General features: G+C 33.0%; 1 protein-coding gene across 6 annotated transcripts in view; it reads left to right on the plus strand.

The window, feature by feature from the left end:
• The window catches only part of Srrm1 (Serine-arginine repetitive matrix 1), a 150292-nt gene extending 131407 nt beyond the window's left edge, over positions 1-18885 (plus strand). For all 6 annotated transcript variants that reach the window (XM_085818626.1, XM_085818625.1, XM_035364807.2 and 3 more), the window contains one exon: positions 18076-18885. In XM_085818626.1, coding sequence (XP_085674752.1) covers positions 18076-18201 — 126 coding nt within the window. In that variant the 3' untranslated portion in view covers positions 18202-18885. The remainder of the gene's footprint in view (positions 1-18075) is intronic.
• The last annotated feature ends 5015 nt before the right edge of the window (positions 18886-23900 follow it).

The following is a 23900-nucleotide window of genomic DNA, read 5'->3' on the forward strand; positions in this document are numbered from 1 at the left end:
TTAATCAAAACTTAAGTATGCACATGATATGAAATAAATTAAAAAAAAATTCAAAATTTGGCTTTGAGCTGCATATGTTCAGGTGCAGGATTGTGTTTTCAATATTTGGTGGTTGTTGGTACCATCTTTTTTCAACAGTGCGAGAAACAAACATATATAGATTCATACATACATATTTTTAAGATTAGTAGGAGTCCATTTTTGTTAGCTTTGATTTTATTGCATCAGTTATTTTTTTCTGCAGTTACTGTAGTTATTATTTACCATTTTATTGTATTTATTTTGCTAGGGTTCAGTAATAGTTTTGTTTTATTAATCTTTTTCTCAAAACTTGAAAAAATGTTATAGTACTCTTTCACAAAGTTTGGCAAGCTGGTTAGTCAAGTTTCCAGTTAAATATGTAGTATTCTATGCATAGAATACAATAAAACGGTAGCCATAATTAGCATATATTAAATTTTTGTTTAATAAAGCCAAATTATAGCAAATCATTCAGCTGCAGAAAACAGTCTTCCATAGCTGTTGATAGCTAATTTATCTCATTAGGAAAAATTTTCTTTTTTTCTTTTTTAAATGTTTATTTCTGCTTTTTGAGGTAGGAATTGATCAACCTTTATTTTGTTAAGATGATGGTGCATTCAGTTAGTTTTCTCCAAGTTTCAGCTGGGGGTAAAATTAGAGAAATTTGCAGTTGAAATGTCATTTTTGGTAGTGCATTTATCAAACATATCTGTCATCCTTTTGGAAGCATCAAGTGCTATACACTGTACTGTTGTACGTAATGTTCCTCAGTATTTGATATTTGAGGTTCGAATCCCGCGAACAGGCTGGCTGCATGGGTGTTTTCGTGGTTTTTCCCATGTGTGACGTGTATACGAGCCAGTTTCCCTTAGAAAGTCCTCCACGAAAGGCATCCCTCCCCTTAGGCAGATAGCCCTCGTGTGCTTTGCCATAATTAAATACACCACACCAGTATTTGATATCATGAAGTTTCTTTCCATTAATGTAAAAAAAAGTCAAGTCTACATTTGAAAACATTTGGCTCTTCCATGTACTCTTGGGGGAAAATGTTGAGCGCAACTGTTACTTTTTCCCATTTGATCAAACCAAGTATGCATTTGATTTTATTTAATATTTTCTGTTTACAGTTGATATGAAACTGTTGCAAATTGTTTGTTTTTTGGAACTGAAATATTAAAGAAAACATTGAACATTGTAAAACTGAAATAAAGATTTCAGGAAATAATTAAAATATGAATTTGACTTGTTTAATTTTTAATATGCCTGTCTTATTAGCAGTATGTACCCTGTCTCAGAATACATCACTTCATTTACCCTATGATGAACTAAAGGCGAATATGAAGTGCTTGAGTGATGCTGATGTATCATTCGTACAATGTATTATTTCTTATTTGTTCTGAGGGTTCTGAGGGTAACATATTGTGACAAGGTCGTGACCTTGTCACAATATATCCTGAGTCGGGAAATTTCTTTCGAATTAATCAATCAAAGATTTTAATTCTAAAATTATATTATTTTGAATTTTTACATTTTGGAGTAAGAGTATTGCTCAAAAATATGAGAGAGACTAAATATGGTCTGTAGGATTGTTGGCAGTTTTATAGAAAAAAGTTTTTATGCTTTATTTCCCCTTGAGAAATTAGGACTTTTCTATTGAAGCAGCAACAAATTTCTTGTGAAATATTTTTAACGTTTTCAGTATTTCTATATTTTAAAAATTTTTCATTTAATTTTTGCTTTCTACAGTATACGCTATCTTTTAAGCTTTACACTTTTCTAAATCCCCCTTTTTAGTAGTTTTTCAATTAAAATTTAATACTTTCTTTTCATTTCGTGGGAGATAATCAAATTGAATTTAAATATTAAAAATATTTTTAAAGTATGTACTGTATCTGCAGGCGTATAAGATGCACTTTTCCCCTTTGAAAATAGGTCTGAAAAACAGGGTGCGTCATGTTCATTGATACTTTGTTTTTATACGTCAGTACTCAGATTTTGATTACATTCATTTCTGGAAATTTCCTCTATTAGGAGTGATGCGACTTTTTTCTTGTTTCCGTGTGGAGTGTGGGAATATTGCTGTTACGCAGTTACTAGATTTCAGTGAATGCGCATGTGCTGTCGTCGATTAATCATAGTTGGGCTTGTTTAAACTTTCCAATTTTTGTGAACGACTTTTAACTGCGTGATATTTCTATTGTTCAATTTTCTTAAATTTGTTGCAAGTTATGGCTTAAAAACAGCTTTGGCATTGGTATAACATAACATACAAGCTAATGTGTGATTTCATATGCTTAAGAACATGGAAACAGGGCTGCAGAGAGGCATCTAGGGCCACTTCCAACTGAAAAATGATAAGAAATTGGCGGAACAAAGTAAAAATCTTAAAAAAAAAAAAAAAAAAAGCAACTTGCAGTAAACATAACCTACAAATGGGAACAATGGCCTGAACTTAAGATAAAGCTGAATACTTGGATTTTAGACCACAGGAAAGCAGGACTTGCAGTTTCTACAAAAGTAATTATTCATCAAGCAAAAGCGATAGTGACTGATAGAGAGTGCCGATTTTGCTGGATACATGAAGCTTAGAATATATGAAGAGAAACCGGCTATGTATGCAGACTAAAACAAAAATATTTCAAAAGATGCCAGATGAATATCAAGGAAAAATTATTGAATTTCATAGATTCGTCATTAATGCACGAAAAGAAGAAAATGTTGAACGTGCACAAATAGGAAACATGTACGAGGTTCCTCTGACTTTTGATGTGTCCTCAAACAAAACTTTAGATTCCAAAGGTAAAAAAATTGTTACTGTTAAAACTTCAGGCCACAAAAAAATTCACTATACGGTTGTTTATCCTGCTGTGCTGATGAGACAAAGTGTCAAATCTTTATGGGATGCTGTGAAAACAAAGATAGTTGTTAAATCACGTAAGAAGTGTGGCATTAGTAATGCACTGGATGGTACAGAGGACAATTTTTTGTATGAGGACACGGATGCTGATTTAGAAGAGGTTTCAAGTGACTCTTCATTTAGGCATGTTTGGGTTTTGACGAAGAAGATTAAAAGGTGTTCTTTCCCAGTTAGGTTGGGTATTTGCAGAAAGTATTACTTTGTATTACTCTATATTAACCTTTTAAAACCGGGCCGAAATTCTCATAATATAGCCTTCAGACCGGCGCGATCCGAAACAGTTTTGCCCCTTCTTTGACATTTTCCTAATGAGAAAAGTCCTTAGTCCCCCTCCATGGATCAAGTAAAATTTACATGTTTGTCGGACGCTTACGTTCCATAGTAGAGGGGTTGCTAGATTTGCAATTTTTTCGATGATTATTTTGATTTCATTTAAATGAAGTTCTAAAATAGTGCATAAATAAATATGCAGTACTGGATGCATATCCAGTGCACAATTTATTTAGAACAAAATGTATGCAATGTTTATATTTCACTCACTATTTCTAATCAATCTCGTAAATAATTTGTGAATTTTTTAACTTTGTTTTCACTCTTCATTTATATTTGCGTATTTTTGTATTAGAAATTAGAAAGCGAGAACAAAATTTAACAAAATATAGTAAATTTGGACTAGATTTGTAAGTCTGCAGGCTGGAATGCGATTTTTAATAACATATTTTCATTAATAAAATAATGGTAATGACTAATTTAATGAAATAATAATAATAATATTTATTACCATTAGATGATTAGAATGAGATTCAATACAATTAGATTTTGAGATGAACTTACAGCAATAATAAAGCTTTACATAACGATAACAGAGATTTAAATCTGCTTTTTTCGATAATTTTGTTATTATAATATAAAAATCAAAATCCGAGATACATTGGTTGCATTTAATCATTTAACTTTAACAAATATTACATTGGACTATCTGGCAAAGAAGGTATATCTTTAACGAGAATTTTTCTTTGTAAAATTGGCTTTTGTTTATGTTAGCAGAGAAAAAAAATCCGTGACCTATACATGCAATCATCAAAAGAATTTTGAGAACAGTTTTAAATGTTCATGATGAATTAATTATACGTCAATTTCTTTTCATAGGTAGAAATTGCGTCTAAACCCATCGTTATATCCAAAGGTTGAAGTCTATTTCATTTTCAACGAATATTCTATTTGCACATAATATATTTTCTAATTTATTTTAGAAAGAGTAATCTTTCACGTTTTCAAAAGAATAAGGACTTACTGGGTGTTGACACAATGTAGTAAATCTGTTTTTCATATTTCTTCCAGTAATGAAAACGATTACCCTGGAATATTTTCAGAGCAAAATTAAGAAAACCGTTTACGCCAAATTTTGCATAAAGTATCTTCTCGTGTATTTTTTTATTTAAAGTGTGGAATTTTCTCTTTGAAAATATCAAAAATCATTAACGGAGCAAAATTAATTCATGAGAAATAACTTTGAAATGCAATAATTCCATCGTAATATGAAATAGTGGAGAAAAGTGCAATACAGTTTATTTATTCACAAATAATTGCCCTCATATTTATGCATATGTGCTGTCTATTGAGAAATATAGGTTAGTAAATTAAACCGGTTATTTCAATACTTTTCCTTTATCAATATTTTTACAGGCTCTTCAGTAGAGCGGTAAAGGTGGCTGAATACTTGTAGCTCGCTTGGGTTTGAATCCCGGCTAAATAGTTGGATTCACGGTTTGATTCACGGTTTTTGTGTAACGTAAATGCAAGCCAGCTTCTCTTAGAAAGTCATCCACGAATGCATAACTCCCCTTATACAGGTAATTGTTGTGTGCTTTGATGTAATTCAGTAAGCGAACAAAATTAATCCAACCAAACCCGAAGAACAGGGTGATTACATGTGGAGTTTTCCCACCAGGAACGTAAATGCGAGCAATTTTCTCTTTAAAAGGTTTACACGAAAGCATCCATCCCCTTAAGCAGATAGCATTCGCGTGCTTTTCCGTAATCCAATCCTAATTTTCATACATTTAATAGTAAGTTGACATACACCTTATTACAGACAAAATAACAACCTTTTTTAAAGATATTTTTTATTAACTTGTCTGAATTCCTTTTATCTCTTGAGGAGTATAAGAATTTCAGCAAATAAAACTGGCCGAAATTTTATACAATGTAACTGATGTTTTGATTCAATTTAGAAGTAACGTGAGCTTTACTGATATTTAAATACTTTTTGGCAGATCTCATCCTAAAAGAGGGTCTAAAGATAAATTGATTTTATTTAATTTACAATCAATGAAAATCATTGAAAGCAATCACTGAATGAATGAAATTCACAAAAACTATTATGCATACAATTGTCTCTTATTTATCTCATGATAAATCAGACAAAATTGCCTACATAATAGAAGCACTTTGAAAGAGTTAACAGTTCTTAAGTGTTTTATGCACTCCACAAAAAAAATATCAAAATAAAATCTTATTATTCATAAGTATGAAAAGGAAGTAAACGATAAAAGCGGTTTTACCTGTTTTCTAGAAGGGCATTAAATCTAAAATATTAATCTATTCTTATTTGTTATGATTAAAAAACTTTAAATATGGCAAGCTTAAAGAGCGTGCAAAATCGCTGACGTTTTAATCATAGCAAAATTCAGTACTAAAAAAATTACCATTAAAATTATGAGACAGATTGAGAAAGAGATGGCCTCTATTTGATTTTCAAGTATATTGGCGTGAGACGAAACCTGCGGTTTTTTCCAAAATGTAGCCAAACTGATAAGAAGAGGGAAATAATGCGTAGCCAGCGGCTATTCTGAGCAGCGACAATGGACCACCCAGAGATCTACAGATAGACGATTCTCTAAAATGGGGAGGGCATGAATTTTACGACAGTTGTACCAATGCCGGCATCTGAGAAAGTCATTCTTCTGGTACAACTGCTGTACCAGCCAGCTTCAGAAAGTTAAAAATACCGTAAATTTATTATAATGAATAAGTAATAAAGTTTTAGCCTTCAAAAATGTGTATAAAAAAGGAGGTGCGTCTTATATGCCAGCAAATATGGTACATACCCACCTCCTTACCTGGCTCATTGAGCTGTGTATATTTTTTCTTATATTTCCTAAATTATAAATTTTTTGTTTTAATAGTTATTGAATTATGTTTATGTTCCAGTTAAGGTTTTTAGTCCTTTAGTTAATCTCCATGTAATAGTTGTAGAATTATCTACAATTTAAAAGTGTAAGGGGACCTAAGCCTAACAAAATGGAATTTGTTTACCACTGAAACTCCTAGTAGTATAGTGAATAAAGTGAGAGGGTCCACCAGTGGCCAAATAGTAAAATTGCTAAATACTAGTAGTTCTGACTGGATTTGATTTCTGGTGAACACACTGGCTGCATGAGCATTTTTATGGTTAGCAGGCATCCATTCCCATAGGCAGATAACTCTAGTGTGTTTTGCCATAATCAACTAAACCGAATTTAGTTAGTTGGTGCTTTCTAGCGGGGTTGAATGTTAAGTATGTTCTGGTTTACCGAAAATTTTGTCTTGCTACCCATTAGCTGACTTCTTTCCCAAAAACCTTTAATTTCAGAAACTTTTTAATTTTGTTCGATGCTTTAGGGTTTTTATTTTATTTCTTTTCCCCTTTTTACAGTTTTCAATGAAGATATTTTGAGTTTTTATATATTTTTGCCTTGTTGCAAAGTGAAAATTGAATTGATTGAATAAGAAATACAGTAGTAACTCCTGTAAGAATATCTCTATTTAACCTTTTAACTGTCAAGTTATTTTGATGGTTTGGGTGCATAAATTGTCAATATTTTTTTATTTCAAAAATGAAATGTTTGCCTCACAGTCAAAAATTCAAAAAAATGCCGCGCATTTTGAACTTTAACCTCTATCCTTTGAAACCTTCAGTAAAATGCTGCCGTCTGTTGAACTGAAGCCGAAATAAACTTCTCACGATATATATTCGGGTATAACAATAGGATGCACTCAAAAAAAAAATTTAGCCCAAGTAATATTTGGGCGTGACATTTTGGACATGACAGTTAAAAGGTTAAGGGACAATTTTGTTGTTTCTAATCTCTTTGAGTAGGGAACTTCTTTCAAAAATGAAATAAGAGGTAGAGAAATATATAAAATAGAAGTACTCTTTGAGAAACAGAAATACTTTTTTGATTTTTTTAAATGTAAGTTTGTGCTCAATGAAAGTTAGTTTTGTGATAAGGGATCAATAAAATGAAAAGTCACTCCCTCTTGGTACTTCTTTGTACGAAGTAAAAAGGAAGTATTATAATCGTGAAAAGGTTCAGGCAGCATATTTCAACGAAAATATCCATTTTGACCGCTATTGAATGCAATTTAATGATATTTTTGCGTGACATCTGTTCATAAGGACGGAATAAATGACTCTTTTCCTCCAAAAAAATTATAAAATTGCTTTAAAATGAATTCTGAAGAGAATTTTTTGCGGTTTCTGTAGGTACATATCTCACATAACTCAAAAACAAGTAGCCTCAGAACGTTGAAATTTTGTATATAGGACTGCTATAACATGTAGATGCGCACCTCATATTTTGATATATCCATTCTGTTACCCGGCTCAGTGATCTCAGTTTCTTTATTCTTATATGTTATATGTTTGTAAATTGTGCATTTTTTGCTTTAAAAATCAATGAATTATGTTGTTCTTATCTTCTGGTTAAGGTTTTTATGCCTTTAAGAAATCTGCAAGCAATATTTGTAGAATTACCAACAATTTAAAAGCGGTTGATCCTATTTTTTAAATAACATGGCAGACATTTTTGTTTACATTTGAAACAGCATAATGGTAGTGTTACGATTTTTTCTTCCTTTGGTACGTTCATTACGGGGTGCTGTTGTCGTTATTTAGCACTTGATGGAATATCAAAACGCACTTTATTTACCAATATTAATCTGGAAAGCTCCAAAACACTTTTACAGTTGTGGAAAATCTGCTATAAACACGCTGGAGCAATCAGAGACACAGCCTTCACACTGTCCGGCAATAATGGTGGAGACAGCTTCACTGCAAAGCATCAGAGTACATCTCCGACTCTGATCGGTCGTTCTCGGAACTCCACGTACTTTCAAGACTCTCCACGCTACAACTTGCGATGCACTCGACGACACACACAGTACCTCTCCCGACTCTGGTTCAGTCATTCCTGGAGCCTAACAGACTCTCTCGACGATGCACTAACCGTGATACACTAAGAGACTCTTCGATACACTCGACGACCCACTCAGCACTTGCTGCCCAGCTGTCAACTCTATTGACTCCTCACAGACTATCTTACACTCGCACTAACTACTGACTCTCCGCATACCAGCAGGGCTTATATAGTTTTTGGCTTGTGTACGAGAACATTTTGGGCTAGACCTGTAAGAATTCGTTCCAGAAGGTTCTCCATCTGTCTATGGCACATTGCCAATTTTGTCGCCAAATGGATGATTTCTTGCCAAATGGGGCAACCATGCTTTCCCTTGCCATTTTATGGTAACCCTAAACCTGCTTTGCAGGTAAGCCATCTTACAGCACCTGTGCGTTTCGTAACACTAGATTTGCTGCCAATCTAGAGAGACTAGTTTGGCAACATCAAAGATAACGCCTTCATTTCAATCTTGATATAACAAAATAACCATGTTTCAGAAAACATAAATAACTACCGTGCTTTAAATCAAAACCTTTATTACTGAATAAATAGACAATAATGTTATGAAAATCAAACCAGTATGAATAAAAAGTAGTAATAAAGAATAAAGATTACTACATTACAAAGCAACAGTGTAATTTCTCTGCAAAAGTTTTAAATAAGAAATATCATAAAGATGTAAAGTCTTAAGTAGCATATTTATTGAACATTAAAAGCTAATATCAGCATAATTAAATAACTATACAGTCTGAAAACTATGATCATATGACTCTATCAGTTAATCAGCTAATAAAATTTAGCAGTATTGTATTAAATTGTGCTGTAATTTGTGTACACAAAACTGAGTTTGTAACTTATGACTTTCTTTTGAGCTGGTATGCAACTACTAAAGTTTTCACCAGCGCCAAAACATGTCCCAAAAGCCATTCAAAAAATTAAAAGAAAGGTGTTAAAATTCAATAAACACCACACCCGTAGGCAGAAAAATAAAAAGTTACTTTTAAGTCATGCAGTTCGAATTTAGTGATGGAGAAACGAAATAAAAAGTCCTTGCAGGTGCAGAAAGTCCAAAATTAAAGTAGGGGTCTGAACCCAGGATCATGATGTCTGGAGAAAAACCTGCTCTGCTTTTTACCACTGGCCTTTGATCACTCGTACAGGAGTTGCCAGAAAAGCTATGTACTTCATCACGTGATTAACTCCCATTTTCGGCGAAGTCGAGTCTCTGCCCTGCTTTGTTCTCGACTGGATATTTTGCTTTCTGAATTTTTTTAATAAGTGCGGCCATAGTTTCAAATAGTTTTTGAATATTTTCATATAGTACATGACGTGGCATCATTAATAGTTTTTGGAACTTTTCTTGGGGGAGTTAAAATAATTTTCACCCTGAATAGAAAATATTTGAATAAAGTAATGGGGAAGACAAAGCTTACCAAAATAAGAGAATCCTTTATTTTTTATTTTTAAAATTTGCATTACTCGTATCCCACAACACATTTTCTCTATAGAAATCTATTAGTTGAAAATTTTGAGTTTCGCTGCAACGAAATACAGCCATGTTTATTATTTATTCTAAAATGAAAGAGAATCCCTTCATTTTTTTATTTTTAAAATTTGCATTACTCGTGTCCCACAACACATTTTCTCTATAGAAATCTATTAGTTGAAAATTTTGAGTTCCGCTGCAACGAAATACAGCCATGTTTATTATTTATTCTAAAATGAGGAGAAGCATGTGAGCACTGAAAGCAATCTTATTGGCTAGAGATAGTATTGATAATGAAATTCCAAGTTATTGAATGAAGAAATGCAACCAGATTTTAATTTTCTGAAATTTAGCGAAAAAAATATGTAGCATGTCTACATATTTTTTTGTCCTAATCTTTAATCTTGTGTGTGTTTTTTACAGCCATTGGCTGAAGTCATACACTTCCAGTTACAAGAAAGTTTGAATTAAGACAAATATTCATATGATATCATTTTTAAATTTACAAATCAGTTGTGTTAAAATTAAATTTTTTTTTCAAAAAATTCTTAATTACTTTTCTAAAAACATATTTGCATTGTTATAGATTATGCTACTCTATATATGGAAATTTTTTCTAAAAGTGTAATTAGCGATACAGTCAAATACCGAAAATCTGCCGACCTGAAATCCGCGTTGACTCTCAAAATATAAACATTTAGTTTATAGGTTCTGGAAACCGCAACATGAAGTACGAAATATCGAAGAAAAAATACTTACTGGATAATGATGTCATAATTACCAAATAATAATGAGTCATAATGGAAATACCAAATTATTGACATCATGATAAGAGTTTTTTTCCCTCCAATCTGCATCGAGGTAAAAAAGCCGACGATTAACTCTTCTTTCAAGTTCAAGCTTCACGTTGTTGTACTTTCTGAGCTTTGTTATTTCACAAGATTGTTTAGTAAAGACTTTTTTTTTTTTTTTTTTTTCCGGATGTTTCGTGGATAAATTAAGAATATTTTAAATTTCAGCGCTTTTTAATACAATAACAGATAAGAAACACACTCGTGATTTCACTGCTTGCAATGTTGAAAAACGTGAGCACGTTGCATTGACGGTAATGAAAAAAGTAGAAATTTTGATAAAGATGGAGGCAGGTGCTACTGCTCGGTTTATAGAGGAATCATATGGAATTGCCACATGGACTGTGTATGATATATGGAACAATAAAGAAAAGCTATTTAAATTTTACAGCAACAGTGATTCTAACAACGGAATCTAAAACCGGAAATCTTTACATGAGGCGAAATCGGCAAACCTCGATGCTGTCTTGTAAGAGTGGTTCTGGCAGCAGCGGAGTGATGGGATACCTATTTCAGGACTACTCCTGAGAGAAAAGGGAAGCAGATTCATGCTGATTTAGAAAAAGAGGAGCCTAATGTAAATGAAAATAATCAGTTTACATATGTAATAATAATTTAATGCATATAATTAATTATTGTATTAATGTATATAATAATTTAATTAAATGTATCTAATACACCTTATTTATTTGGCACTTTTAGTCTGAATATTATCTTTTCCGCAAAATCCTAAAATCCGCACAACCTCTGGTCCCAAGCGTTGCGGATTTCTGAACTTCTACTGTACTAACATAAGTCATCTAAAATTAAATACTTAAGTTTAAATAAAAAAAAAAAATATTGATAAAAATGTTGCATTTACTCTCTTAAACAAAATTTGAACATAAAAAAATGGAGGGGTGAAGGAACATAATAATAGACAATTAATAACTGCAGTACTGTTCTGTTATCAGGACCGATTGAGAAGTGTATGTATGTGTTCAGTATGTTATAATAAAAGCAAGGAAAGGAAAAGCGGGAGCAGTTTTGATGCTTGCTTAGATCCATATTGAAGAAGAATTTTGATTGCGTAGTTTGCTAATAATGTTAACTTGCTAATATCTAAAAAACTTGGCAGTTTTAATTTTATTTTTATTTGCAATTGATAATTTGTGGCAAAAATCACTTGGCACTCTAGTCATGCCTTTCCACAGAAGATTTACATTTTTGATATTGTTGATAGAAAGCAAGCCAACAAAATTACATCTTAGCAGAGTAGAGAGCAAAAGCTGAAGTGTGTAGCTATGAAAGATGGAAGCACGCGAAGAGAAAAGTTTTGGTTTACAATGGTAGTTTCAGTTCCCAATTATTACGTCATCAAGCTGCGCAGGCCATAAAATGATCTAGAAATGATGCAATCCAGAGAAGTTATTGCAATTTTTAGAATAGAGAGGGAGAATTAATGTTTTACTGTTAGTTTAAATTATAATTTTGATTCATACATTTTTTATCTTGCATGTATGCATGAATGTATGTTTGTATGCACATACACATATATGTGCATAGATATGTGCTTACATGCATATATTTCTGAATTTGCTCCCAATAACAGAAGAGAATTAACTACTGCTAAGAGACCGCAAAGTAAAGGAAAACCAGAGTTGCCCACTTTACCGATTTAGACGAAGACTGATTTCCGACTGTACTCCTGCCAACACAATTTGCAGCATATTTCTCCTGACGTTCTCTTATTCTTAAAATTTCTTATCATTTTTGTGTAGCTTGGTTTAATACTTTGTTACTTGCACCTCAGAAAAGTGACTTTTGACATCAGAAAGCACTTAATTTTTCTCTAGATTACATATAAAAGAAAACCAAAGTTATTTCATCAGTGAGATCTGAAAACGTCATGTTACAAGTCTCCAATGAGCATCAAGCACTGCTGCGGGTCATCTGGCACATATTAGCCAATGAGCACAAAGCAAGACTGAAGTTGTTATTTCATTTATTTTGCCGCCGTGGCGATATTTGTATTGATGTATAGGTAGCTGAGTGCTATGAGTTTCATGTGCTTCCAAGAAATAAATTGTGATCTTTTGTCATAGTTATTTATGTCTGCAAAAAAGGTAAAATAATCATGTACTTTTCAAAAATCATACACAGGTGACTTTACTTTTATTATTATTTAAAGAAAGTATAATATATTTGTAATATGTACTGTTTGTCATTAAGACTTTTCAGTGTACGTTTTTTCTATTCCATGTTTCTTTAAATTTCATGATAAATGGTGTTAAGCTTTCAAATTGCATCTACTTAAGCTTCAGCCATTATAACTGATTTTTATCAATAGCCTTTTATCTGAGCGTTGTGCATTTCAAGTAAAATATATCACGTGGGATGCATCTATGATAAACCTAAAATCAATTCATATGCAAATTAATTTTTATTATGAATAAACGGACTTGCTGGTATCTCTGAAAAAAAAAAGTGTATTTATTCTCTGTAGCATAATAATGATATCTGTGGGCAAAATTTATATATATATGTAAGATAAAAAATATATAAATCAGCTTTATAATTTAATTTAGTAATAGCCTCTTAATCCCTCATTTTTAATTTAGATATTTCTTCTCTATATTCTAAAAGTAGTTATAACTTTTCTGGATTGTGCCATTTCTAGCTTAATGTATGTTACATGGCTTGTGTAACGCTGACGAAAAAACTAATTTGGAAATTGACTTAGATTTTGAGAACTGAAACTTTTCTAACCTAAACTAAACCCTTCTCTTTGTGAGCATCCATACTGGATGATTGTGAACTTTTTTTTTCACTCTCTGTGCCACTTGGATGCTATTTCATTCTGCTCTCTTTCTATTGCAGCAGTATGGGGGGGGGGAAATGTAAATTTTCTGGAAATAGGCATGATTATAGAGTGCCAAGTGAATCATGGCCACAAATGTCAATTGAAATAAAAGTGAATATTTAGTCTTACTCAGCTGCCAAATTTCCTAGTCATTATAGGAATTTAGGCTAAAATTTTAGCATTCTATGCAATCAAAATTCTTTCCCTTAAATATGGATCTACATTCTATGCTAATTACGAGTAATGCTACATCTTTTCATTACATACATTCATTGTCTGTATGTATGAAAATTTATGTATATAATTCTAAGCTGTGCAGCCTAAGCACAGTAATTTTTCAGTTAAATGTTTCTTTTTGTACTTTTTGTGTATATATTTATTTAAGTATAATTAATTATATATATATAATTTATTTAAAGATATTTTTAATTGTGTATATAATTTATATATTATAATCTTTTCTTTAAATTTCATTGATTTGTTTTAAAATTAGGGTATTATTTGTTTAATATTTTTAGTTTAAACCTTGATTAAATTTTTTTATGCATTTATTGGATTTTATGTAATTTATTAATTATGGATTTTAGATTTTGGCCTATGTAAAATTGGTTGTAAATTTCTTACCGTATGTCTTAAATGATATTTTCCAGCAGCTTAATGCACAAAAATACTAGATATGATTATATTAGATTTAAACAAATGTATTGTAAATAAATATATATGCAATATTTAAAAAAAAATTCAATTAACTGTTTCTCATTTTCTTTTCATACTTTTTGTTATGTGTCTATATTTATAGATATCTCTTCTGAAACTTTTTTCGTTTTCTTGGCATTAAAAAGAAAACTTGTTTAGCATCACATAATCGGGGACCACCTAATTTTTGAGTGTTGTTTAAATGAAAATTTGATATAAAGTGTATTTGTCTTGCTCTTTAATTTGTATTTGCTTTTGAATGCAGGATTTACATAAGTTATTTGACCCCCCCCCTTTTTTTGAGTTGCCAATTTGGCACAATGTCATTTATTCTTCATTTTTTTCTTTTTTCCAAGTATATCGAGTGTATGCAGGGAAAATTCTGGAAACATTCGAGATTTGATTTTTCAGTTTTAAATGAAATTTAATGCCTTGAATGAAAATTTAATTGAATCTTTTTTCGGTGTTTGATCTGAAATGAACCAGAACAAAACATATATTTGAAGCATATTAATCGACTTTTATGAAACTTTAATTCATTTTTCCCTGAAGAGTTCTGAATTAGAATTTCAATAAAAGGAGATTAATTTATATATTTTATAATTTTGTATATTTATTCCTTACTGCTTTTTATTTTTTGAGTTTATTCTACTGATGAATTCTGATTTTATTTCTCGTATGTTTAAAATTCAGTGTTAAACCTCTAATCCACGGTTGCAACGTTTAATATTGTTGAGGAATTGCTTTGATTCCAATTTAATTTTAACTTTAGATACTTTAAGTTTATATGTGTGTGTGAAATAATTTTGGTGCATAGTCGTGATGGCAGAATGGCAAGACGAGACAAAGATGACGAAACTGGATTCCAACAAATCACCAATCTTTATTTTCACCCATATCCAGTTAGTTTGGCAGACACGTATTCAATCATAATTAAATATGATAACTTTCTATGTACATTGGTTTTTTTTGAAAGAAATGACGTAGGCATTTAAGAAACGAAGCAGCTCGGAGATGTTAGCATGGTAGAAGCTAGCAAAAGAATGACATAATTAATTCACCAGTGGTATTTATACTCTGATGTATAAGTACAGCTAATCTACAGTTGGTTAATTTTAGTTTTAGTTACCCTTATAAAGTAGCATTATATAACATGGAAGGATCTCAAATTTAAGAGAATGGATGAATTTAGGAGGAGAACACCATATATACACTGGTGTGCAAAAATTAAGGACGAGACGGTTTTTTCAATATAACTTTGTACAAAAGCTTTCCAAATCAACACATTTAATACCATAAGATCCCCAATACGTAAGGACATGAGTAATGTAAGCAACACTTACTAAAAGAGAAATCAGAGGGATAAAAAGAAGCTTTATTGAAAAAGTAGCATGGAGCGCAATGCGACTGAAGGCCGAAACATCCCTGTGATGGGTGTCCAGCAAGAAACATCCGGTCTTTAATAGGGGATATGATCTCCCCTGACTGCTAGGCAGGTTTCACAGCGTCTGCCCATGCTGAGAATGAGAGTGTCAATGAGTTGTTGAGGCATTGCTGCCCATTCGTCTTGCAGCGCCAATCAAGGCTCCGTAATCGTTAGTGGTGGTAAGGTACGAGCTGCCAAGCGTCTGCCTAGAAAATCCCACACATGCATGATGGGATTAAGATCCGGAGATTGTGCCGGCCAATCCATACGTTCAATATCCTCACTCTCTAAGAGCTGTTCGGCAGCTACTGCGCGATGACATGGTGGTGCATTGTCGTCCATGAAAAGGAACTGTGGTCCCATAGCACCTCTAAAAGGACGCACATATGGAAGAAGAATCTCGTTACAATAACGGGTCCCATTAACTGAACCTACATCAAAGATATGAAGGTCTGTACGACTACCAAGCATGATGCCTCCCCAAACGAGAACACCGCCACCTCCATACCTGTCCCTTTCAATGATGTTCGAGGGACGATTGCGGCTTCCCCGCTCTCTCCAGATGAGTATACGATGAGAATCGCTACTCAGACTGAATCTGCTCTCATCTGTAAAGAGTACTCGTCCCCATTCATTGTCTCTCCAATTCTGGTGTTCCAGGCACCACAGAGAACGCCTTCTCTGATGGGCAGGCGTTAGAGGTACACACCATACAGGGCATCGTGCAAACAGACCACCACCATGCAGTCTTCTGGCCACGGTAAAACGCGATATCGGTCGTCCAGTTGCCTGTGTCGTGTGTCTAGCGATTTCTCCCGCTGTCTGCCGCCTGTTTCTTCTGGCCTGTAAGGCAATATACTGGTCATCTGCGGGTGTGGTTCCTCTTGGACGACCACTACTAAACCCCCAGATAGCTGTTCCTGTAGTTTGAAATTGACTTAACGATGCTGTGAGCAATTCCGAACTCTGCAGCCACACTTGTCACTCTGCGGCCTTCCTCCAACTTCCCAATGATTCGACCTCGGGTAAAAGCATCCAGATGTCGTCTAAGAGATTGATTATTCGCCATTTCTTGCTGAGGCAGCAACTAAGTGTGATTTTAACTGCTATACGGTGTGGAATCTCTTTGCCAGAAATACTGATCTTACACCGACAACATGCTTTATACTACTCAGACACTCCCCCATTATGTCTACCTGCATATCTGCGCATGTGCTACTGTACATCACCTTACTTAATCTCCTGATTGGTCTTTCTGTCCGCTCTGCCTCTTCGTTCAGCTGATATGCTAATTTTTCGACTTCGTCCTTAATTTTTACACACCAGTGTATATATCTGAAAGTAGAAAGTTACTGAAGGGTTGCTGCTTTATGGGTCTTTATTTTTTTTGTTAGAAATGGTATTATTATACAATAAGCACTACTTAATTTTTTCCAGCACAGTGTGTTTAGTCTGGGCATACTCAAAAAAATTCTCTCTGTACACACAGAAAAATTGAACGAAAAAGGCTTATAGGTTACTCTTAACCTTCATTATTTCTACTAGATGGCAGCACAACACAAACCAGATCATATATTTAGCTATGTTTAAAGACCCTCATTTTTCAAAGAAATCTTCCAGATTGTGTCCAGGGAGAGGTACATTTTTATCTCCAGTGCACAAGACTGTGTATTGGAAATTCTAAAGATATGCTCATTTAAAAATTATTTTGCAATATTTCTGTTGAATTGAATTTTATGGTTTATGTGCAAAGAACATGATATTTAATAAGTAAAGGTAACACACAAAACATTAAAAAAAGTTTATGTAAGCAAATGATTGGGTGTAACTGAAAGCTTTCATTTTTTTTTTTTTTTAAACAGAATTTGTTTAAACCACAGTTGCCGATATTGTAGAGTATGGCTTGAAGTGAAGATCCTTGGTGATATTTATGTATACAATTGTAACTGTATCTGGCTCTTAGGTGTAATTTTAACCATATATGTTTTTCAGTAATTTCGAGAAGTATTAGAGATTTCTTGACAGGTGGGGGAAAACTATATAAGATTAAATAGAGGATCAGTTTCTGAGCTGTTGTTAGTTCAGAGCTAAATTTGAAGTATTGCGATATCTGAGAGAGTTTTGCCATTTAGATGTGCTTTCCATTGTGTTGTGTTTTAATGTTCTTAGTTAGTTTGAAATCTAGCTACTGATTGCACTGTGTGATACTGTGAAGAGCATATGACTATTTTTGTGGAAAGTTCCAGAGCTGTGAAGTGTTCCTTTTGGTAAAATAAATTTTATTAAGTTATCATTGGTTCTGTATGCATTCAATGTGTTATGTAACTGTACACATGCAACGATATTTTAAATTAACCAAATTGTTGATCATTTTATTCGAAATATTTTCGTTACAGACAAGCAGAACTTTGGTAGAACAATAGCAATATCTGAATGATAACATTAAATGGCATATACTGTAGTACTTGTGCTCTGAATCTCTGTTGAGTAATTTTAAGTGTGTTAAAAATTGTTTGATAACTGTTTTAAGGCTGCCCTTTCTTTTTCTTCTCTCTCTCTCTTAAAAAAATTGTTTTTTAACTACATAAAGTATTCACTGTTATCCTCTTTTCAGCCATCAGCTTCTGAAGATGAAGTGGAGCGTAAATTGCGGGAACGAGCTTTGATGTCAATGTCCAAAGCTCAGACTGCTGCAAGAGAGAGTGATAATGTGGATAAAGATGGACAGAACTCATCCTAAAAACAACTTTTCATGTTTATGCACCTCCAATCAATGCAAAAGTTTTAAAGCATTTCCTTATTGTTGCCTAAAAGTGTTATTTGTTTCACAGCATCCTTTTCAAAATAATAATCAGGTTTATTGGTTTTCTAAGCTTTTTAGTTTCTTTGAAAAGGCCTGAAGCCTTTATTCAATAAATTATGCCAGTATAAATTCAAATCAACCACCATCATTTTTATATACTATGAAAATATATTTTTATCATAAACTCATTCAGAGCATGCAGTTGTAAATTTTCAGTATTTTATCAAGGATTCAAAATATTTTTTAAAATTTTTATTATGAATTATTAAAAAAAGCTGGGAGCTAAAAATGTATCATTTAATTATCTAAAATTAGTATTTTGTGTTCTAAATAGCTTATATGAGATTTAGAACTGTGTAAATATATTTTAATGTAGGTAAAATTTTGTTGAATCTCTAAATAGAAGAGCTCTTGTTACTTAAACTCTCATTACTTAAATTGCATATTTTAGATGAAATCTTGTTACTTGTGTTGATCAGAGGTGCATTCTTTGTATGATGTGTGGAATTCTTTTAATGCAGTATAAGAGTGGGAAAAAAAATCCCCTGCTTGTGAGTCAGAACATAATTTTGTGCTCTGTGATCTTATGTTAAGTTCAAAACAATAAATTTGTAATTACAATTGTTGTTATATTGATATTATTTTAATGAAACATTTGCATAAAACTGTAATGCAAAATTTAAAAAACTTTTCAATTTCATCTTCTCGGATCTTATAAATAAAAGTTGGTGTTGAGCTTGGCAAAGTCATGTAAAAACCTCTGGTATACCAGAGTAAACTACTGTAAACCCACCAGAGGTATATGATCAATGACAGGTGCATTTCCTGTACTATCCCTGTGTTACAAAATAAATTGAATTTTAACTTCATTGCAGGGGTAACAAGAGTTGATTAGAAGAATGGAGAAAGGTAAGCAAGCATTCATACTATAGCAATCAACATTACAACGACTATATAACGCAAAGCCTAAAGTTGAGCCTAAAGTTGGCAGTTTGCCCCAAAACATAGATTACCTCATTTAACTCTCTGAGAGCGAACGCAAGCTAATAAAAAAAAAAAAAAGAAGAAGAAATCACATTAAGCACTGCATCTCAGGGACATTCTGAGGTATAGAACAACAACGCCCTGATTATTTCTGCACATTAGAAACACAGCAAAGGGATGACTAAAATGTAATCTTCCTGACATCAAAAGGATTAAAACTGAGTTTCTGTAAAAATAGACCAAAATAGCTAATTAAAGCAAAATTATGAGAAATCATTTTGCCCTTTCTCGTACCTGAAAATGTAAATAGATGTTTCGAATGATTTTAGTAGAAAAATTTATACTTGGAATTGGTATTAATTAGTACAGCAAATGTTTATTTTAATGTACTTAAAATGTACTGCTTAATTTCATTTTAATGTGCTGCCTAATGTATAATAAGCTTATTTACATCCTCATTGAAAAGACAGATAATTTTTTAAAAAACCCAGTGAAAAGGTTTTTCTTTTTCAGAGATTTTTCTCTGACCTCAACACACTTGCTTCTCAAGGTAGTATTTTGATTTTATAAATTATTTTGTGTGGTTTAAATTTAATGTAAATATACTTTGCTATAATTAAAGATAGAAATCGTGTAAAAGTTTTATCATGTAAAAGTATTAAAATTGAGAAACATTCTGGTAAAAATGTCGGACTAAAATAGCTAATTTAAACAAAGTTATAAAAAATCTTTTTGTCCTGCCCCCCACCAACAGTGCATAGTGATTTTTTCATTTCAAATATTTTCCCATAAAATTTATACCTGAAATTAGTGTTAATTAGTGTAACAAATTTTATTTTTATGTACTTAATATAGTAATCTTAATTATATCCTCACCAAAAACACAGTGTTTTTTTTGGTGGGGGGGGGGAATGGTTGAAGAATAAGGTGTGAAAAAGTTTTTAAAAAATTCAGCTAAAGATCTATAGCTGTGTAAGTATTAAAATATATTTAGGAATTTACTGCTTTCAGTTCTTTTGATTTCTTTGTTATTGTGTTCAATAAGTATATGCATTTTATGGCTTCAAAATAATTTGTCTGTCCAAACAGCAAAGTGAGTCTAACAATGGCATTCAGTGGAAATAACCCCTAGCTGTAAATCTAAAATTGTTCAGCATAATTCCAAGAGTAGAAAACATCGAAGATCCTGCTGTGCTTAACATTTCATTGGTGTCGAGTTCTTTACTTCATACAAAGAAGTGTAATCACGAAAAATTTCAGGTATCATATTTCAACAAAAATTTCCATTTTGATCGCTATCAAATGCAATTTAACCCTTTGATAAGCAGTGGTCGCACCTTGAAACCACCAATTTTCGAACTTTCTGAACTTTTTGAGCGAAAATCAATTGATTAATTGATTACTGATCTTTTACTTCTAAGTAACACAAAATGACTGCAGAATCATATATGTTTTAGGTCTTAGTACTTTAAATCGGATACCCTTTTTAAATTTGTTTACAGTGAGACAAAATAACTTCCTTTTATTAATATAAACAACTTTAAATTTCAAAAGTTATTTATCGCACATCATGATTTCTATCATAAACAATAAAAAATAGCAATAATTAAACTGCATATATAAAAAACCTATCTATATTTGTGGCATTTGCTTTGTAGTTTCAGGGCACGACCACTGAGCCACTAGAGTATAGTGTCACAATCCTCTAGGTCTAGAGGCTCGGTGGTCCCGCCTTGAAACCACTGCTCTTCACAATGGCATTTGCTGCTTTTCAAATAGGAATGTTTATTTTTACCTTGATATAGATAAGGGGCTTTGAAACCACAGAGTTATTTTATTACTAAACAATACATGCACCTGCTCGGTGAAAAGTTCTTTTCTAGAGATTTTTCTCTGACCTCAACACACTTGCTTCTCAAGCTAATACTTTGATTTTATAAATTATTTTGTGTGGTTTAAATTTAATGTAAATACTTTGCTATATTTAGAAATAGAAATCGTGTAAAAGTTTTATTTAAATTAAAAATATTTTAGGACGAAATGCGAATAAATATGAATGGGAAGGCTCAGGTACAAGGCACTTCAGCAGGCTCCTAGGCTGGGAAAGCCACATCCTGTGTGTAGCGTCGTGTGAAAAAACATAACTTTCCTAGCATAACTCATAACTAAGAGAAAAATTTCTCGTGATAAGCGATGAAGGTGCCTTACACAAATACAGATCGAAGAGTCAGTTAATCATAATCTGGAGATGTCAAGAAGCAATAAATATGGCAGTACTGTAGGTAGGCATATCTTGATGTTGCATGCTATTGTCACGGCTTCTAGCGCTCAAATGAAGGTAGAATGATTTGAAAAGGTCTACGATGAGCTGGGAGGAGCTACTGGGTCTTGTTGTCAAATGGTAAACCTGGAGGATTGGTCGGAGGCGGGGCTAAATTACAAATCTTACTTAACGAAAATTCAAAATTACAGAACAGTTAAAACTGGTAAAATTTAAAACAAAATACGTGTAGTGAGAAAAGGATCATGTGCTGAGATAATATAGGTTGGCCTAAACATCTATTGTGGGAAAATAATGGATAACAAAAGAATATTTTGGAAAGCATGGTAGAGAAAATAAAATAGGTAGTGCTTGGTATTAAATGTAGATGGCGACACTTATGCGTGTCTTAAAAAACCTTAAAATAGTATAAAGTGCAATTAAGGATGAGACAATTAATCAAAAACGTGGGGCAATGACTCCCGAATGAAAATACAGCATGGTAAAATTAAAGTGCCAGAGTACTGCTCCAGGTCTTTTTTTTGTTTTCATCATTAGTGTAGTCGTAGTTCATTCTAAGAATGGAACTATTATTGACTTTTTCGATGTTATTGAAAATTTTTTTTGCAATGCAAATGCTGATACTATCAATGCTTAATTCATTATGGATGTCCTCGTTTCTGAAAAACCAAGGGCTGTTGGAAATTCTTCTTAAAGTGATATTCTCTGGCATTGCTGGATTTTAAGCATATTGGTTTTACATACAAAACCCCAGACGGGACAGGCGTAAGTAATAATTGGTCGCAGCATGGATCTGAATACATGAAGTTTGTTTTAGATAGATAGAACGGAGTTTCGGGCAATTAAGGGGTTGAGTAATGCTCTAGTACCCCGAAACTTGTTTAAAACATATGTGATGTGTGGGGTTTAAGTGAGTTTTTGGTCTAATATGACACTTACTAGCGTCACTACCACTCTATCGCCGAGGTATTTTGCTTGCTTGGCCCAGGGAATGCTGACATCGTACAGGGCGAATAGGGCAGGCGAAAGTAGACTTGTGGCAAGCCTGCGAAAGTTACTTTTCGTGTAGATTGTGTATTGTTATAACGCACGACAAAGTGTCTATCGCAAAGATAGGAATTAATGATGTTTATGATGGTAATCTGGGAACCCCATAGTTATTAATTTGTAGGTGAGACCCTGTAACCATACACAGTCAAAGGCTTTCGAAATATCGAGGAAGAGAGCTCCTGTGATGAGTTTTTTCTTGAGTTCATCTGCTATCATTTCTGTGACTCGATAGTGTATGTGGTGCATGGTGGAATGTTTACTCCTGAAACCATACTGCTGAGGGATGAGGATGTTGTCTTTTAAGAAGTCTTGTATTCTCTTCAGTATGACAGCTTCAACTATTTTACTTGCGGTCGATAATAAACTTATCGGCTTGTACGATGCCATTTTCCTGTTTGAGTGGCAACCCTGATAAAAGTGCCTTTGGATTAATTTGCCCTTATCTCTGGTCTAAATGAGAATATCGACACCATTCTTAGACGATAAAGGTAGGCTTTTAGATTATCTTTATTTTAGTGTATCATTTGTTCTGCTAGCTTAGTTAGTGACTGAGCACCGTAAGTTTAAATTGCATTTTTCCTGTGTGACCTTATTCTTTCCCCGGCTTCACCACCCAGCTCGTTTTTGTGACAGTGGTGTAAGGTCGGTCCAGCAGGACAGGTCGCTCTCTGAACTTGTCGGACAACTCCTTGTCAATCTCTTCGAGCGCATGCGCGCACAATAGAGTGCGGTTGACAGCTTTTGCACGTGCTTTTGTTTACATTTTGAACTTGGTTGTACGGTACTTAGCCAGCCTTTTGTATACGCATTATTTAACCCTGTTCTAGTTTTTCACGGTGCACTTAACTTTTATTCTATTATATTTACTTTTTTATATTTTATCATTATTATTATTTTTATACTTATTTAATTTCATTTTCCTGTCAATTTTCGTTTATGCTTATTTACTGATAGCCATCTATTGTACTTTGTTTCCATACACAGTCAAAGGCTTTAGAAATATCGAGGAAGAGAGTTTTAAGTTGTTTCCATACCTTATTATTTTCTTTTAGGCTTTCTTTCTGTATATGGAATTATTCTGTGTATTGTATGCATTGTATGAGTAATAGGTTCTGTTGCTGGTTTCTTCTCAGCATTCAGTTCCATACATTTGGCATTTGTGACGGAATTTAATAATAGTTTTCTGTAATCTCCAATCACTTCTCATTTACTTGTCACCTTGTACTCGTGCACGCTAACTGTTGGAAGCGCTTTCAGTGTACGCACTTATATTTAATTGTACTGCCTTAGATTAAGTAACTGTTCGCTTTTTATTGTAATT

Source organism: Stegodyphus dumicola, chromosome 6, assembly GCF_044657685.1.
Source record: "Stegodyphus dumicola isolate Sdum_Otavi_A_Nest chromosome 6, ASM4465768v1".
Taxonomy (NCBI): Eukaryota; Metazoa; Arthropoda; class Arachnida; order Araneae; family Eresidae; genus Stegodyphus; species Stegodyphus dumicola.